Raw genomic sequence first — 19,418 nt, 5'->3', positions numbered from 1 at the left:
TTTGTAAAGTTCTCTCTTTAATCCGACGTGTCACAGCAGGACAACTCCATAGTCTATTTTCAATCCTCTGTTGCTAGGGGAAATTACTCTTCTGCCCCTCTAATCTCTATGGCAACCCACTGTTCCCAAAACTCTGGTAGCTAGATGCTGCAATTTCTTTGCAGAGTTGAATGCATACATGACCCTAGCACGTCATGCATGCTAAAGCCCGGGCATTCACAGAGCAAATGGAATAGAGCACAGCAGGCAGTGGTGGTGCTTTGTCAATCTGTAGACATGTAGAACATGACCCATGGAGTATGAGCCAATAGCACCTATTTTCTACTACGGGCACAAGTGTTTTTTTTCGAGACAACCCTTTACGGAACTGTGAGGATGAAGATTTGCACAAATCGTTCCTCGTAAGAAGTCAGGACAGCATCGTTCCCTGTATGAAGTCAGGACAGCATCGTTCCCTGTATGAAGTCAGGACAGCATCGTTCTCTGTATGAAGTCAGGACAGCATCGTTCCCTGTATGAAGTCAGGACAGCATCGTTCCCTGTATGAAATCAGGGCAGCATCGTTCTCTGTATGAAGTCAGGACAGCATCGTTCCCTGCATGAAGTCAGGACAGCATCATTCCCTGTATGAAGTCAGGACAGCATCGTTCCCTGTATGAAATCAGGGCAGCATCGTTCTCTGTATGAAGTCAGGACAGCATCGTTCCCTGTATGAAGTCAGGACAGCATCGTTCCCTGTATGAAGTCAGGACAGCATCGCTCCCTGTATGAAGTTAAGACAGCATCGTTCCCTGTATGAAGTCAGGACAGCATCGTTCCCTGTATGAAATCAGGGCAGCATCGTTCTCTGTATGAAGTCAGGACAGCATCGTTCCCTGCATGAAGTCAGGACAGCATCATTCCCTGTATGAAGTCAGGACAGCATCGTTCCCTGTATGAAATCAGGGCAGCATCGTTCTCTGTATGAAGTCAGGACAGCGTCGTTCCCTGTATGAAGTCAGGACAGCATCGTTCCCTGTATGAAGTCAGGACAGCATCGCTCCCTGTATGAAGTTAAGACAGCATCGTTCCCTGTATGAAGTCAGGACAGCATCGTTCCCTGTATGAAGTCAGGACAGCATCATTCCCTGTATGAAGTCAGGACAGCATCGTTCCCTGTATGAAGTCAGGACAGCATCGTTCCCTGTATGAAGTCAGGACAGCATCGTTCCCTGTATGAAATCAGGGCAGCATCGTTCTCTGTATGAAGTCAGGACAGCATCGTTCCCTGTATGAAGTCAGGACAGCATCGTTCCCTGTATGAAGTCAGGACAGCATCGCTCCCTGTATGAAGTTAAGACAGCATCGTTCCCTGTATGAAGTCAGGACAGCATCGTTCCCTGTATGAAGTCAGGACAGCATCGTTCCCTGTATGAAGTCAGGACAGCATCGTTCCCTGTATGAAGTCAGGACAGCATCGTTCCCTGTATGAAATCAGGGCAACATCGTTCCCTGTATGAAGTCAGGACAGCAACGTTCCCTGTATGAAGTCAGGACAGCATCATTCCCTGTATGAAGTCAGGACAGCATCGTTCCCTGTATGAAATCAGGGCAGCATTGCTCCCTGTATGAAGTTAAGACAGCATTTTGCAGTGTTTTTCTACAGCAATTTCACAACCTCAATGTTTGGCACACTGTAGATGAGGGTATTGAGGTCAAGGTAGAGGTCAACATTGAAATATGATGAGTAACTTTCTCTTGCTTTACTTCCCTTCAGTCAACGTTTACCAAGATAACTTGGTGCTGGTTTTGCTTCAGGACGGGGGCTGTGGTGCCCTCCCAGCATTGAGAACATACATTGCAGCCAAGCGAACCAAGCTAGCAATTACCCAGCAGTCATTCTACCTCCGTCGGCACAGCTCATCTCCACCAATTAGCGGCGAGAGTGATAGGGTACACACTGTTTTGAATCAAACAGCGACGTGCTGCAAAGGCAGCAAAACGCAGCCGAGAAACATTCAATGAAAGAAAATTAGACGCTATTAATGCCTGCTGATATTAATCAGCAGAATCGCTTCCTGCATGCTCTCTCTCTCTCTCTGTGATGCCACGGGCGTCCCACTACAGCTCCTGCATGCTCTCTCTCTCTGTGATGCTGCGGGTGTCCCACTACAGCTCCTGCATGCTCTCTCTCTCTGTGATGCCACGGGCGTCCCACTACAGCTCCTGCATGCTCTCTCTCTCTGTGATGCTGCGGGTGTCCCACTACAGCTCCTGCATGCTCTCTCTCTCTGTGATGCTGCGGGTGTCTCAATCCATCTCCTGCATGCTCTCTCTCTCTGTGATGCCACGGGTGTCTCAATCCATCTCCTGCATGCTCTCTCTCTCTGTGATGCCGCGGGCGTCCCACTACAGCTCCTGCATGCCCTCTCTCTCTGTGATGCCGCGGGTGTCTCAATCCATCTCCTGTATGCTCTCTCTCTCCATGATGCCACGGGTGTCTCAATCCATCTCCTGCATGCTCTCTCTCTGTGATGCTGCGGGTGTCTCACTACAGCTCCTGCATGCTCTCTCTCTCTGTGATGCCACGGGTGTCTCAATCCATCTCCTGCATGCTCTCTCTCTCTCTCTGTGATGCCACGGGTGTCTCAATCCATCTCCTGCATGCTCTCTCTCTCTGTGATGCCGCGGGTGTCTCAATCCATCTCCTGCATGCTCTCTCTCTCTGTGATGCCACGGGTGTCTCAATCCATCTCCTGCATGCTCTCTCTCTCTCTGTGATGCTGCGGGCGTCCCACTACAGCTCCTGCATGCCCTCTCTCTCTGTGATGCCGTGGGTGTCTCAATCCATCTCCTGTATGCTCTCTCTCTCTCTCCATGATGCCACGGGTGTCTCAATCCATCTCCTGCATGCTCTCTCTCTCTGTGATGCCACGGGTGTCTCAATCCATCTCCTGCATGCTCTCTCTCTCTGTGATGCCGCGGGTGTCTCAATCCATCTCCTGCATGCTCTCTCTCTCTGTGATGCCACGGGTGTCTCAATCCATCTCCTGCATGCTCTCTCTCTCTCTGTGATGCTGCGGGTGTCTCAATCCATCTCCTGCATGCTCTCTCTCTCTCTCTCTCTCTGTGATGCCGCGGGTGTCTCAATCCATCTCCTGCATGCTCTCTCTCTCTGTGATGCCACGGGCGTCCCACTACAGCTCCTGCATGCTCTCTCTCTGTGATGCTGCGGGTGTCCCACTACAGCTCCTGCATGCTCTCTCTCTCTCTCTCTCTCCATGATGCCACGGGCGTCCCACTACAGCTCCTGCATGCTCTCTCTCTCTGTGATGCCGCGGGTGTCTCAATCCATCTCCTGCATGCTCTCTCTCTCTGTGATGCCATGGGCGTCCCACTACAGCTCCTGCATGCTCTCTCTCTCTGTGATGCCGCGGGCGTCTCACTACAGCTCCTGCATGCTCTCTCTCTGTGATGCCGCGGGTGTCTCAATCCATCTCCTGCATGCTCTCTCTCTCTGTGATGCTGCGGGCGTCCCACCACAGTTCCTGCATGCTCTCTCTCTCTGTGATGCTGCGGGTGTCCCACTACAGCTCCTGCATGCTCTCTCTCTCTCTCTCTCCATGATGCCACGGGCGTCCCACTACAGCTCCTGCATGCCCACTCTCTCTGTGATGCCGCGGATGTCTCAATCCATCTCCTGCATGCTCTCTCTCTCTCTCTCTCTCCATGATGCCGCGGGCGTCCCACTACACCTCCTCCGCCAGAGGTAAGAAAACATTGGAGAAGCACTAATGACTTGAGTCTCTCCCACTACTTTCTTCTGTCCTGCATGTAACCAACCACAAAGGCACATTCATGTTATAAACTGTGCTGCACATTCATGTTATAAACTGCTGCACATTCATGTTATAAACTGTGCTGCACATTCATGTTATAAACTGTGCTGCACATTCATGTTATAAACTGTGCTGCGCATTCATGTTATAAACTGTGCTGCACATTCATGTTATAAACTGTGCTGCACATTCATGTTATAAACTGCTGCACATTCATGTTATAAACTGTGCTGCGCATTCATGTTATAAACTGTGCTGCACATTCATGTTATAAACTGTGCTGCACATTCATGTTATAAACTGTGCTGCGCATTCATGTTATAAACTGTGCTGCGCATTCATGTTATAAACTGTGCTGCACATTCATGTTATAAACTGTGCTGCACATTCATGTTATAAACTGTGCGGCACATTCATGTTATAAACTGTGCTGCGCATTCATGTTATAAACTGTGCTGCGCATTCATGTTATAAACTGTGCTGCACATTCAATGTTAAAAACTGTGCTGCACATTCATGTTATAAACTGTGCTGCGCATTCATGTTATAAACTGTGCTGCACATTCATGTTATAAACTGTGCTGCGCATTCATGTTATAAACTGTGCTGCACATTCATGTTATAAACTGTGCTGCACATTCATGTTATAAACTGTGCTGCACATTCATGCTATAAACTGTGCTGCACATTCATGTTATAAACTGTGCTGCACATTCATGACTGAGTGTCGGTGACTGCTGCACAAACACATTCCAAAATTGCACCTGGTGTATTCTACTATTCTTAATGTCAATAGTAAGTTCGACTTCGACCGAGTTCCAAAAAATAGATTTACAAATAAAAAATAATTGGTAGATTACAGACGTATTCTAAAATGTATTCAATTGTTTTTTTCAATCTACACACAATAACCCATAATGACTAAGCAAAAACAGTATTTGAGATTTCAAACCAGGGTGTCTGTAGTGACGCCTCTAGCACTGAGATGCAGTGCCACTCGGGAGAATGATGGAGGCCACAGTGTTCTTGGGGACCTTCAATGCTGCAGAAATTTTTTGGTAGCCTTCCCCAGATCTGTGCTTCGACACAATCCTGTCTCGGAGCTCTATAGACAATTCCTTCGACCTCATGGCTTGGTTTTTGCTCTGACATGCAATGTCAACTGTGGGATCTTAGATAGTCAGGTGTGTGCCTTTCCAAATCATGTCCAATCAATTTAATTTACCACAGGTGGACTCCAATCAAGTTGTAGAAACATCTCAAGGATGATCAATGGAAACCGGAAGCACCTGAGCTCAATTTCGAGTCTCATAGCGAAGGGTCTGAATACTTCTGTAAATAAGCTATTTCTGTTTTTATTTTTTTAAACATTTGCAAACATTTCTAAAAACCTCTTTTCGCTTTGTCATTATGAGGTATTGTGTGTACATTGTAAGACACAATGCCATTTTGTATTGTGTTTTGGTGCAGATATGCGATGAATATACTATATCTAGATAAGAAAGTGTCCGTAGAACTCATTCACAGTAAAGGGTATTACCATTCTGATTCCAGATGTTTAATACACACAAAACAAGGAAGACTACATTTTTTTGTTCGTGTTTCTCTATCAGTTGTTTGAGGGGTAAAGCATTGGTTTTGGTATTAAGACACGTTTTTTTTGTATAAATAATTAAATGTTAACTGTTAGCAGCCCGTGTAATCATCTGTCAGAGAGTAGCCCCAATCGGCCAGAGCCCCAAGTAATACATTTGGGCCAGATAACTCACACCGGAATCGGCCAGAGCCCCAAGTAATACATTTGGGCCAGATAACTCACACCGGAATCATCCCGAGCTCATTCCCCGCATCCTAACCATAAGTAATACTGCTGAAAGCGGCCCAGACTCGGGCCCCATGACATCAGCCGAGTCTGACTCTAAGCCGAGTGCCCCGACTCTCAGACGGAATCGGTCCAGATCCAGTGTGTTAGCTGGGTAGTGTTTCCATTCCCCTTTAAACATGACAAGAACTACAACCATATAGTTTGGAATATGATTCATAATTGGGTAAGAGTTGCACAAACCAAAACCAATAAGGAATATTCTTCAAGAATCATAATATCCTCAATTAAATTGACCACCTTTTGCGAAGGTTGTCTTGGCGAACGAGAAGTAAGGCTATTATGTTCACTGCTAAGCCGTGAGATCAAAGACATGGCAGATGCAAGTGTATCTCTCCAATGAATGTTCTCACTTGCCTGTTGCATATGTGCCAGTGCATAGAATAACAACATACGTATCATATATAGATAGCTTCAATATGAGCACCCTAAGCCTATATTATCAGTGAACATGTAACTTGCAAAAACTTTGAGTATGCTAAAAAAAAAGACTTACGGAATGAATACGTTTTGTAAACGTGCACATGTACTGCCAGGTTGAATGTGCTGATGCATGGCATTTCTATTTTGAAAGTGAATTCTTCAAGATCAGACAACAGGTATGAATTAAAAGTAAAGGCTATCAATTTGTATTTACTTTGACATATCTTACCTTCAGGGCCTCGATATCCAATGACGTTGACTCATCCATATCTTTACAAAACGTAAATAAAGCAATTTGGACAACTTGAATGGTTAGTTCATTGCGCAGTACTCAGACATATCTATATCTTGGGGCCAGTTGCACTTCAGTCTCATTAGGCTAGTCTATACCACACTGATGAAAAAGGAATACCGAATGACTCTTGAAAATTCATGAGAATTTTTCCACTCAATGTAGCCTGATAAATAACTCAGAACAGATGTAAAAGCATGCTTGCGTTATCAATATAACGTTGGATGCCTCGAAAGAAAAAAACTCAAAGGCGCATTTAAAAAAAAATTTGTAGTCTTGCTGTCATACCTATCTGGTAAATCTATCAGATTCTGAACATCTTCTCATCCAAAGATTGTGGAGTTGAGAGGCAAGCCGGAAAAAAAAATTCGGTAGGCTACGCAAATCCACCCTAAACTCCTGTTCATCATAAAAAGATTTCCCACAAAAAAATGCATAGTCCACTTGCATGGTAGCTTATCTATCTGCACTCCGTAGCCTACCATCTCAAGAAAGACAGGTGCTTGCGTGACACGAGTGTGCGTAAAAAAATCTGTCCATAACGAAAATTGCTCGGCGCGCGCTTTGTGTGCTGTGTGCGCGTACCCGCGCTTGCAGTCGGTTTCTCCATAGCACCCAGTTTCAGTGTTACTAATCAAGATTAGTAGATGAATCAGGCGTGTTGCTGATTGGGTCGAACAAGAGCTTGCAACCACACCAGCCTTATGCATAAAAGGTTGGCCACCCCTGGATGAACAACCTGTGAAAATGATATGTACAACCTGTGAAAATGATATGTACAACCTGTGAAAATGATATGTACAACCTGTGAAAATGATATGTACAACCTGTGAAAATGATATGTACAACCTGTGAAAATGATATGTATAACCTGTGAAAATAATATGTACAACCTGTGAAAATAATATGTACAACCTGTGAAAATGATATGTACAAAACTGTGAAAATGATATGTACAACCTGTGTCTCTGTGTGTGTAGTAAGTCAATTCATGCTAAGTGCTGAGGAGAAGATGATAGAGTGAGAGGTCAACGTTAAGAAGATGGTGGAGAGAAAGAAGAGTTGAGTCAGATAAGGTAGGAGAGAGGTGAAGAGGGTGAGGCAAGGGCAGATTAGAAGAAGAGCTGGAAGATGGAGATCATCACGTGATGTTCAGTTTGAATCCTATGACCAACTGGAAAAAAATCTGTGTGTGTGTGTGTATGTCAGGAAGTGATTTTAAAAAGCGTAAGACATATTGTTGTGGACTATTAGATCAATAAAATATTCTTCTTCTTCATGGGGAGGGTTATCAAGGAGATGTGATGGAAGAGGGAGATCATCAAGAGAGAGCTGGAAGGAGTGAGGGATACAATTAAGGAGAGAAAGAAACACATGGACAAGGCTAGAGCTGAAGGTTGAGAAGGAGAGCTTGAAGTAGTCAAATATTACATGTTAAAAAGAAAGCTAAAGACACTTCACATTAATTAACCTCTACGGGATTGGTGCCCCCCCTCCCCCAAGGGACGGTTGAGCTAACGTAATTAGCATGAGGGTGTAAGTAACAAGAACATCTCCCAGGACATAGACATATCTGATATGGGCAGAAAGCTTCAATTCTTGTTAACCTAACGGCACTGTCCAATTTACAAAGTCCATAGTTATGACTTGAAAATGTGTTAATAAACCAATTAGGCACATTTGGGCAGTCTTGATACAACATTTTTAACATGAATGCAATGGTTCATTGGATCAGTCTAAAACTTTGCACATACACTGCCGCTAACTAGTGGGCAAAATCTAAATTGTGCCTAAACTGGAATAATACATGGTGGCCTTTTTCTGACATTTCAAAGATGATGGAACAAAAAACACATTTGTATTATATTTTACTAGATCTAAAGTGTTATATTCTTCTACATTAATTTCACATTTCCACAAACTTCAAAGTGTTTCCTTTCAAATAGTATCAAGAATATGCATATCCTTGCTTCAAGTCCTGAGCTACAGGCAGTTAGATTTGGGTATGTCATTTTAGGCAAAGATTTAAAAAAGGGTCCGATCCTGAAGAGGTTTTAAGAGACACTAATCATTCAGATTTTTCTGTATACCTTGACAGTTATTCTAAGGTCCCCTGAGATCCACGCTGGTTTGTACAGCCAACACAGGGGTATAAGAATAGAATGAGAATACTGGTGCTAAAGGAGGTCCATTCAATCTCAACTGTCTCATGTGAATGCTAAAAGAGTAGCATCTCTGGCAATGTATACCAGCTAATGTTAGAGAATGTAGCTGGCATACATGGCCAGAGATGCTACTCTTCTAGCATTCACATGAGACAGTTGAGATTGAATGGACCTCTTTAGCACTGGTGTTTGGATACACAAATCACCTCAGAGTAGGTACTGTAACTGCATCAATTATTTGACTGTTTCTTCTGTTCTCAGATTCCTCAGTGTGACAGCCACATGACCGAGCTGGGAGGAATAAGTAGGATGGAGGGAGGAAGAGAGAGGAGGAATCAGGAGATAGACAGCTATTCCACTACCTACACCACCCACCCGCCTTATACTTAAAAGAAACCCCACCCCTTTATACTTACAAATTAAAACCACTCCCTTATACAGAAAATTAAAAACACTAAACAGCAAACATTCCCATCTTGACAGTGGAGAGAAAAATGTAAGCTTGGAAGTTCATTTCCTGCAATTCTACACTAGTCTCCTAGTTAATCTAGTCTCCTAGTGTAGAATTGTTGGTACCCTTCCCCAGATCTATGCCTCGACACAATCCTGTCTCGGCGCTTTACAAACAATTCCTTCGACCTCATGGCTTGGTTTTGCTCTGACATGCACTGTCAACTGTGGGACCTTACATAGACAGGTGTGTGCCTTTCCAAATCATGTCCAATCAATTGAATTTACCACAGGTGGACTCCAATCAAGTTGTAGAAACATCTCAAGGATGATCAATGGAAACAGGATGCACCTGAGCTCAATTTCTAATCTCATAGCAAAGGGTCTGAATACGTATGTAAATAAGGTATCTTTTTTAAAATATATATATATATATACATTTGCAAAACATTTCAAATAAACAGTTTTTGCTTGGTCTTTATGGGGTATTGTGTGTAGGTTGATATTTCATTTAATCCATTCTAGAATAAATCTGTAACGTAACACAATGGGGAAAAAGTTAAGGGGTACTGAATACTTTCCCGAATGCTCTGTATATGATATCTGAGTGAGAATGAACTAACAAAATCAACGTGGGCCCCCTGGAGGTCAGGTTCCCTTGGCATGTGCCCTGTTAATGTATTGATCCTTAGTGTTTTGATCACTGGGTGATGATGTAGGCCTAGACTAGATCATTGGTTCTCTTATATGGAATATATTTAGTTAGACTGTTTTACCTTCTCAACGATAATTGAAGTTCTGCAGACTGCAGCAAGTCTAAAAACTCGGTGATTACAGTAAAAAAAATGGTGGTATTCCTCTCCGATAAAGCTGAAATCAATAGAAATCTTGGTGTGACTGAATCGCACCACCAAAGTAATACAGCAGAGTGCAGTAGAGAGGTGGAATTGCGGTATCCAGACATCAACAATCAACCACGACTGTTTTTTCCCCCCCTCCAAGAATCATAATCAACTGTCGATAGTATCTTCTTCTCTGTCAGGATGGCGGACCCCAACACTAAACAGATGCCACAGAAAAGGTAATATTTGTACTAATTTAGTCACAAGGTTATATTAATAAGCACATTTTCTGGAACAATGTTGCTACAATGCAGCTATAATATGTTAATGTATTTTCTGGCTGGCTATGCTAGCTAGCAAAGAGGCAACACCCAGTAATGTTGTTAGTCATTTAGCTAGCTAGCTAACCAGTGCCGTGCCTCAGTAATATCAAAGATGATAGAATATATTCCGTTGTGTCCTTTACCAGAGATGGACAACGTCTCTGGTCTTAAGTGACGTGTTGTTATCTTGTTGCTTAGCAAACGTAATTCACAGATTTAATGTAATGTATCTTTAATGACTAACAACTGACGGACAGCTGGAGCCTCGTTTATAAATCGTACATATAAAAGATACCCCAAAATGTGTACGCACCAGTTTTTCGTGCAAAAGTTGGTCTTTATAAAAATAAATGGAACTTGACGTGAGAATGTGCTCACATCACCGCAAACCTTAGACCATGCTGTATAAACATCTGCTAGTTGTTGAAATGTTGTATTGCAAACTGGCAAATAAGTATTTTGATGACAAGCTTAGTCAACAAAAAACAGAAAACATATGAACAAGATTGCAGCCATTTGTCGTTAATGTTAAATGTGTTTATTTTTAGAATCTAAAATAGACAGGAATCTTAGAATTACACACAGGAATCATTTTCCTATTTATTTTATTTTCATAACTATAGAGTACCACAGTAGGAGTCATAGTACCCATAAAACCTAGCGGTCAAACATGGACATGGTTCCAATTGTCTTTCCACCATAAACATTTTTCCATAGGGGATTTTTAGAAATACTTAAAGTAAGGGCTGTGTTTCGTGTAGGCTTACCTTGGCATGATGTTTTTATAGCCGTGTTAATCTCTCTAGGACAAGTTTACTTTTAGCAATATATTCACCTGTATTTACCACCCAAGAATGTAATGCTAATTGGTGGCTAATGTGGCTATCATAACGAACTACAAATACCATGATGACCTGGTCGAGACTGCCGAACCGATGCAAAGGTAAGAATTTCTGGATTAACTATCAAATGTTAGCTAAATGTAGTAATGAATAATTTGGCAACATTTCTTTAAATGGGCAATTCTGTGAACCTTCTTGTAAAATGTACACAATAACTGTTAGTAAAGGTTCCAGCTAGAGATGATGCTAATTAGCCATTTTGAATCTGAGACCTTGTCCAAGAGATGGTAATCAAAACGTCATACCAAAGTAAGCCTACGCGAAACAAAACCCTTATTTGAAGTGTTTCTAAAATCCCCAATGGGGAAAAAAATGTGTTGTGGAAAAATTATTAGAACCATTTCCCTGTTTGACTGCTAGGTTTTATGGGTATTATGACACCTCTGCTGTGGGGCTCTATTGCAGAATATATTGCTCACCTTTCCTGGCTGTAATGGGTTCATATTCCCCAAGGAGCCTATACAACAAACATGTGCATCTCTTGTTTAATTGGACCGAGTAGGCTAGTAAATAGATAAGCTTAGTGTATATGTATGTCAAGTTTTGCAGCACGGTTTATAATAATACCGGCATACAGTCTAACTTAACTTTTACCCAGACCTATGTATGCCACTGTAAGTACTGTAATTGCATAGATTTCATATCATATTTAGGTTGATGGAAACATTGTTGAATTCAAATGTTCTTCTGACATGTCCACAACCATTTTCCATTGTTTTCTCCTTCAGAAATGGACACAGTCTTTTTCCATATACATCATAAATTACTGCTAAATATTTAAACATTCTGCCAAGACAGTAGACTGGTAGTTTATGCTAAATATTTGACCTTATGGTTAGTCTACAGTATTGCTGTGCGATAGGAGCGCGCAACATCATTGCCTATTCATTCCCAGAGCCTATACGAAGGTAGGACATATAAACTCAATAATCTATTGGTAAACAAAATACTAAACAACAATTAATCTTTTGCATGCCGTGGCCTAATGCCAATTGTTCAAAATTATACAAATCAAGGGCATTATTGTCACCATAAAAGGTGAATGGATGGCGTTTTCCAGGTGGAGTTTTACGACAGGTCTGATTTTTATAACGGGAGACATGCGTATGTATCGCGTTTGTCAAGTTTAGAAATCTCAATATCTTCAGAAAATGGCGCAAGCAGAAATCTTGTGTGACATTTACGCAACGGTTATAAATGAGGCCCCTGATGATAAGGTGGTTATGTTAGTTAGCTAGCTAAGTTAGTCTTCTGCTTGCCATTGTTGTTTTGCTAGCTACAGTAATGTTAGCTCATCAAATAAGAAGGCTAAATCATTGCCATCTTGGAGATACGCGTGAGTAATAATGCCAGGACTTTGCCTGGCTACCCGAACTCTTTGCTACGGCCACGGATGTTAGATTCTCTCAGCATATGTCGAGTTCGTTTTGCATGTCCCGGTGCCCCAGGTGGGCGGAGTTTGGACACTGGACCATTCTGTTCGTCCTTAAGTAAAATTGTCACCCACTCGGGGCACCGGGCCATGCAAATCTAACTCCACCATTGATTCTGGATCTGAGTACCTCCCTGACGATTTCTAGAATGGAAATCCACTCTAGATGTCTTATTGTTTTTTTTTCTGGGACCCCCATTGCAGAAGATGAGGGTAAAGCGGCGTTTTGAAATATCCTCATTGGCTTTGATACTCCAATTGGTTAGAGATGATCCAATCGCTGGCTACTTTTTTTTGTACACACACCCCTCATCTTGACATCACCACAAACGACTTCAACGACGGCAATCTCAGACTGAAGTATGTAGCAAGCGATGGAGTAGCGGAAGAATTCAGTTGGAGTAGTCAGGCAAGCCATGACTAGCTACCATCACAAATTCATGTATTTTCTGTTAACTCTTGCAGTGCCAACATTGCAGCTGGAGCTGTTGTGTGTGTAGAGAGTGAAATTAGAGGAGATGTGACCATTGGTAAGACTTTATTCATACTCCATATTTTTTATTTTTTTGTTGCCATCAAGTATCTTTTTGTGTTTTATCCATTTTCCTCCAAATAAAAATAAGTAAGCTGTGTAGCATTATAGATGTATCAATCGTCTATTCCTTCCGGAAGGTCCAAGAACAGTGGTCCACCCCAAAGCACGTATTATAGCTGAGGCAGGCCCTATTATCATTGGAGAAGGCAACCTGATTGAGGAACAGGCTCTCATCATTAACAGGTAGGTCTCTACTGCAGTTAGCTGTGTATCCAGTACATCCCACGTCAATTTTAACACGCTCTTTTTGTTTCTCTACATTTTGCCCTACGATCTTTAGTTATCCAGAAAATATTATGCCTGACACTGAAGGAGTTGAACCCAAGACCATGACGATTGGAATCAACAATGTGTTTGAAGTCGGTTGTGGTATCCTTCTACTGCACGTAATCACAATGACCGGTTGTTGTGGACCATTTGCTCAAGAAAACTAGTGTGATGTTATTGCTTTTTTAATCAGGGACATCGCCTAAAGACTAGTTTAACTAATGTCTATACAAGAGGAGTAATAACGAAGTATTGTAATGACATGTTTGTTTTGTGTTATCTCCCAATTGTTTTTGGAGCAGTTGAAGAAACTGTCTTAACACTCATCACCTTTAACCCTCGTCCAACTCCTCACCTTTAACCCTCGTCCAACTCCTCACCTTTAACCCTCGACCAAACCATCACCTTTAACCCTCGACCAACTCCTCACCTTTAACCCTCGACCAACTCCTCACCTTTAGCCCTCGACCAACTCCTCACCTTTAACCCTCGACCAACTCGACCAACTCCTCACCTTTAACCCTCGACCAACTCCTCACCTTTAACCCTCGACCAACTCCTCACCTTTAACCCTCGACCAACTCCTCACCTTTAACCCTCGACCAACTCGACCAACTCCTCACCTTTAACCCTCGACCAACTCGACCAACTCCTCACCTTTAACCCTCAACCAACTCCTCACCTTTAACTCTCGACCAACTCCTCACCTTTAACCCTCGACCAACTCCTCACCTTTAACCCTCGACCAACTCCTCACCTTTAACCCTCGACCAACTCGTCACCTTTAACCCTCGACCAACTCGTCACCTTTAACCCTCGACCAACTCGTCACCTTTAACCCTCGACCAACTCGTCACCTTTAACCCTCGACCAACTCGTCACCTTTAGCCCTCGACCAACTCGTCACCTTTAACCCTCGACCAACTCGTCACCTTTAACCCTCGACCAACTCGTCACCTTTAACCCTCGACCAGGTTCTGAAGGTTTTAGCCCTGGACCAGGTTCTCAAGGTTTAACCCTCAACCAACTTTTCATGTTTAACCCTGAACCAACTTCTCAAGTCTCTCAAGCATTGAAAATTGGTGACAACAATGTCATCGAGTCAAAAGGTAGGATATGCTTTTTAAAACACGTGTTGCCTATACATAGGCCATTAATGATGAACCTTTCTGTTGTCATTTGGAAGCCATTTTCGATGCAGTCTGTATGATGACGTACAACCCTCGCTCTCTGTCTCAGCGGACCTAGGGAAGAACGTCATTCTCACCAGTGGCTGTATCGTCGGCGCTTGTTGCCAGGTGAATACGTGTGAGGTCATTCCCGAGAACACAGTCATCTACGGGTCTAACTGCATGAGGCGTGTGCAGACAGAAAGACCTCAGGTTTGTTCCTACCATGAATTCCACCTAGCTCTTCGCTAAGGAAAATACAAGACAATTACATTTTGAGTAATTTATCCAGAGGTACTTACAGCAGCACTTAAAGGTTAAGTGACTTTTGTTATTTTTTATCTAGTCGGCACGGATTCAAACCAGCAGCCTTTGGGTTACTGGCCCAACGCTCTTACCTGCTAGGCTACCTGCTTATTCCATGTGCCAATGTCCATACTCGCATACCACTGAGAATGCTAGCCCAATACATCACTAAATGCTGTGCCAGTGTAGGTACAGAAAGTGATTGTGGTAAAGGACACCAAGAAAATATTTTTTCCTTTAAAAAGTATATATATATATATATTCTCTGCAATGCTAGTGCTGGCATTAATATTGTCATCAGGGGATAGGTTTTTAATTTGATGATTTAAATGCTTAGGAATTGTTTTATCTTCTAATATTGTAACCTCTGACAGTTGATTTAAAATGTATCTTCCAGCCTCAGACGCTCCAGCTAGATTTCCTCATGAAGATCCTGCCCAACTACCATCACATGAAGAAGACTGTCAAAGGAACCTCCACCCCTGTCAGAAATTAACCTCTGACTAACCAAAGATCAGCGGTCCCTGACACTCACCAGACCTTAACAATGAAAAGTGTAGAGACTAAATTTATCCTAGACCTGATGTCCAAGATCTGTTGTCCTACAGCTATTGTCCTAGACCACGTAAGAAGTAGTTTCTCTCCTCTGAGGCATGAGTGCACATTCCTAGCTTTTCTCAATTCCCAAGCATAAGAGAGAGAGTCCATATGCAGCACTCCATTGGGTCATTAGCTAAACCAATAGTAATACAGTTCCTGGTTTTGTTTCTTATTTGTCTATCTTGCTCTTTTTATTGTATAATTTTTTTAATTGTCTGTTCAAATGTCATATGTTGTTTTTCTGTCTTAAATTTAGCAGATTCAGTTATGTTAATGTATATTTTTCAGCTTTGGTTGTTGTGAAATTAAAAGCTATTTAAAAGAAACAGTACAAATTAACATGGATTCATTCTTGTGTGGTTTTTCACAGACTATTATAGGCCCCTAAATGTTGTATATGTAGTTGTATGTAAACAAAGTATAAAGCTGGTGATCAGTTTAGACAAGACAGTAGGCTCAGTAGTCCATGAAAGATTTTCTCAATGTTTATGATGCTATTTGTTTTATTTCCACAAGGAGGTGCCAGTGAGGAATTTCTTGTAGCTTACCCTCCACCCATATCAGTCACAGATACATGACACACTGGGCATGAGACTAGTCACAGGTTGATGTTATTAGCTTAGTGGGCCCTTTTGTTAAGAAGTCAAGAAAGTATTTTCTGATATCTGAACAGATTAGTCTGACTAATGGGGAAGGTGTTGCCATATATACACTAATGTAACATTATTCAAATAACATTATACCTCAAAAGTAGGAATACAAATCCCAGAACATGATATCAAGATAAAATGACACTACGTATTCAATATTCATGCATGGGTCATTCTGCGAATAGAGTGCCGTTCGTCTATAGTAATTTTGTGAAAAAACATGTATGTATTTGTTCTCATTTTAACATTCTGTCATAAAGAGCACATGTTCAACTTCATAACTAACATGTTTTCCCATCTCAAGAAGTTCAATTAAGAGAAATAACTATAAAAGTGACAGGGTTGATGATTGAATCCCCTTGAGACAGGGGGGGGGGGGGGAGCTTGTTGTGTGCGACATGGAGGGGAAATTGAATGCAATCTTAACAATATTTGAACTTTACAGGGTTGACTTTAAACCTGAGGGACAAATGTAAATTCATCACATTAATTAAATAATCATCTTCAGAACTTCCTTTCTCAAAGCAACAAAATATGGGCTTTACGACAGTGGTGACATTTTGGGGTTAAGTGGGTTAAAATCTTTCGAGATGTTCGGACAAACATGACGTGGGACGTTCATAGAAAACAAATCATTTATTTAAATAAAAACACACTATTTTACTTTTGTTTACTTTTGTTTACTTTAGTTAAAGTGTAGATGTATGTGATTCAACTGTTATATGGAGTGTTTTATCAAAATGTACACACATAATGTCCGGGTGACACAAAAGGCACTCCATTCGTGAAATGACCCAAATACTGAACAAGACTATTTACACAGTCTTTGTTTGGACCAAATAAACTAGGAGTGGCTAACATTTTGCCGAAGGCATTAATCTTCTAAGGCAGGGGGTTGTCAGCATGACACGGTGCTTCCTATCAGGGGTTGTCAGAGTGGAGCCTTGCACTATAGGCCAACACAGTGGGAGCTCTAGATATACAGCTGGTACACTGTAGTGGGCAGGGGTGTGGCTGCTACCCCTACTCTCACTACAGAGCAGGGTGGAACAATGGCTGCCCCCAAGGCTGTTCTGTAGAGCCCCTTGTGTGGTGTTCCATCTGCACCACAAACAACCCCTCTCCTGTGTGTGTGTGTGTCAGGGGAGCTTTTTAATGAAACATATTTTATCTTCCCTACCGGGCACAGACGTCATTTCAACGTCTAATTCGGTTGAGTTGTCAACAAACGTGAATTCAACGTGAAATCAACAAAACATGTCACCATGTAATTGGATTTAGGTTCAAAGCTGGGTGAAAAAAATATATTAAAAAATCCATAATGTTGATGACTTTTTTTTTGCAAATCCAATCATATTGTTGAAATGATGTGGAAACAATGTTGATTCAACCAGTTTTTTGCACAGTGGCTGTGGCTATGTAGACGAATGAGAATGGAGTATGTATATCCTGTCATTGCTGTGAGGGCAGCACACGCCAGAAGCTACTTTTTCTACAAAGCTGTGTAAGTAATGCAAGCAACGGATACATTCAAAACGAGGTCAAATGTTTTGTTATGATAGACACAAGGATTAATCCTAGTCCTGGTCTGAAAAGCAGTCAATGGAGAAACAATGAAAAAAAATATATATATATATATTCAATCCAGGACTAAACTTAATCTGTGTCCGGGAAACTGCCCCCAAAATTCATAACATCAACAGAGTGACCAATAGACAGCCCACACACATTTCTCCTATGGAGAATGCTTTTTTGTACTTTTCATGCGGCCTCAATGCAGCAGCTCATGGTAGGAAGCACAGCTGGCGTCTCAAACTGCCAATACTCATTGAATGAGCCCCAGATCAACCAGGGGGCTAATTATTTCACCGGTAGAGTGGAGTGCAGCAGGGGCCCTCGCTTTCCACTTTCACTTTTTACCCCCTCTTCTTCAATTTTTATTTTGGGGTTTGCCCTCCGCAGCGCCAATCAGTTACTTTAATTTTGACAAGGGGGGACAGATGTCCGGCGCATGTGCCGAGCGACATGGACCGTGTGTGTGTGTGTGTGTGTGTGTGTGTCCGTGTTCGTGCGCGCACGCGCATCTGTGGCTTTTCTAATCTGTGGACGGGTTTTTCTGAAGCTCGAGAGGCAGGGGCATATGTTGATAGGGAGTCGAAGCAGGAAGTCGAAATACAATGCTATATTTGGGAGCTAGTTATTTATACTCCCCAAACACATAGTCTTTTTGAAGAAGAATAGTTCAGCTGTCACGGGTGAATTAAAACAGATTTTTTTGTTGTTGTTGTGTCTGAATGATTGTTTTTCCTTGAGTATTTTTGCAGGATTGGACATTCATCAACCATGAAAGAATTCACATTTTATATCATGTTTCCATTTTGTGTGCAAAATTATGTTTGTTTTTCTGTGTGCCATAATTCAATCGTAACACTAATATTTAGTCTACTAGAAACTATATCAGAAAGGCTCCACAGCATGTTATCTTAAAGGTCTTAAAGGTTACCTGTGTTTATATATATTTCCACACTATGAGGTTGGTAGAATATGGTGAATTCATCAATAAGAAAATAAATAATGATAATGCCATTTTAGTGTAAGAGCTGTTTGAAAAGACCACCTGAAATTTCAGCCTGTTTTAGTAGGATGGAGTTTTGGCCTGCCTGATGACATCACCAGGCAGTACATTTGTTAATAGACCAATAAGAAAGAGAGTTGCAAACCTCTCTGCCAATAACAGTAAGCTTTCAGTATTCCCCTCCCTACTTAGACCACTCCCAGATAGTCCGAGCAAAATTCTTGCTTGATCAATTGCTCGTTGCTAAGAAGCTATCTTTGTTTCTTTTTGACCATTTTAACTGAAAACAAAATCAATGTAAGGTACTTAAATTGTTACTCAAAAAATGATTTAATATTGAGATAAAAAAATAAAGAAACGTTTGCATTGGACCTTTCAGCCACCATAAATATTAGTACCTGAGTATCTGATATAGGAGAACTTGCTCTAGAACTTTCTCTAATTCTATATGTTAAGACATTAGTAGAAGCCATTTAAACAACATACATTTCCCTTCCACTGTTCTGAAAGCCAACCTCTTTTACAAAATGTTTCACAATTTATTGGGGATGACAGTGTACACCAAAGAAATTTCAGGCAGCTTAGTAGCCAACCACGAACATAATTTACAAAATAGAACCTCGTCTATTTTCATAGTCAGTACACGGTTTGAACACACAAACTAGATACAGTTCAAGTCAAGTTGTTGTCGGTCACGTTGAAAAGAGGCCACTATTAGTCTGGAGGA

At 41.9% G+C, this 19,418-nt stretch overlaps 2 protein-coding genes across 2 annotated transcripts in view; one reads left to right on the top strand and one right to left on the bottom strand.

The window, feature by feature from the left end:
• The window catches only part of LOC116375311 (zeta-sarcoglycan-like), a 39,013-nt gene extending 32,072 nt beyond the window's left edge, over positions 1 to 6,941 (bottom strand). The window contains exon 1 of the mRNA XM_031832608.1: positions 6,353 to 6,941. Within this exon, the coding sequence (XP_031688468.1) occupies positions 6,353 to 6,391 (39 nt within the window). The 5' untranslated portion in view covers positions 6,392 to 6,941. The remainder of the gene's footprint in view (positions 1 to 6,352) is intronic.
• A 2,744-nt stretch (positions 6,942 to 9,685) lies between these two features.
• On the top strand, positions 9,686 to 15,805 carry dctn6 (dynactin subunit 6). Its single transcript, XM_020470727.2, has 7 exons — positions 9,686 to 10,111; positions 12,995 to 13,059; positions 13,202 to 13,307; positions 13,405 to 13,493; positions 14,453 to 14,500; positions 14,631 to 14,773; positions 15,264 to 15,805. Exons 1-7 carry the CDS (start codon positions 10,074 to 10,076, stop codon positions 15,360 to 15,362), a joined length of 588 nt encoding a protein of 195 aa, XP_020326316.2. The 5' UTR covers positions 9,686 to 10,073; the 3' UTR covers positions 15,363 to 15,805.
• Positions 15,806 to 19,418: the final 3,613 nt, after the last annotated feature.

This window comes from Oncorhynchus kisutch, linkage group LG9 (assembly GCF_002021735.2).
Source record: "Oncorhynchus kisutch isolate 150728-3 linkage group LG9, Okis_V2, whole genome shotgun sequence".
Lineage (NCBI taxonomy): Eukaryota > Metazoa > Chordata > Actinopteri > Salmoniformes > Salmonidae > Oncorhynchus > Oncorhynchus kisutch.
The sequence above is the reverse complement of the archived record's forward strand: the minus strand, read 5'-3'. Positions and strand labels throughout refer to the sequence as shown.

Excerpts from the sequence above, each read along its gene's own strand:
- dctn6 (XM_020470727.2), top strand. The coding sequence starts at position 10,074 with ATGGCGGACCCCAACACTAAACAGATGCCACAGAAAAG. Across the intron at positions 13,060-13,201 it reads TAGAGGAGATGTGACCATTG|GTCCAAGAACAGTGGTCCAC; the intron begins GTAAGACTTTAT and ends TCCTTCCGGAAG. Across the intron at positions 14,774-15,263 it reads TGCAGACAGAAAGACCTCAG|CCTCAGACGCTCCAGCTAGA; the intron begins GTTTGTTCCTAC and ends TGTATCTTCCAG.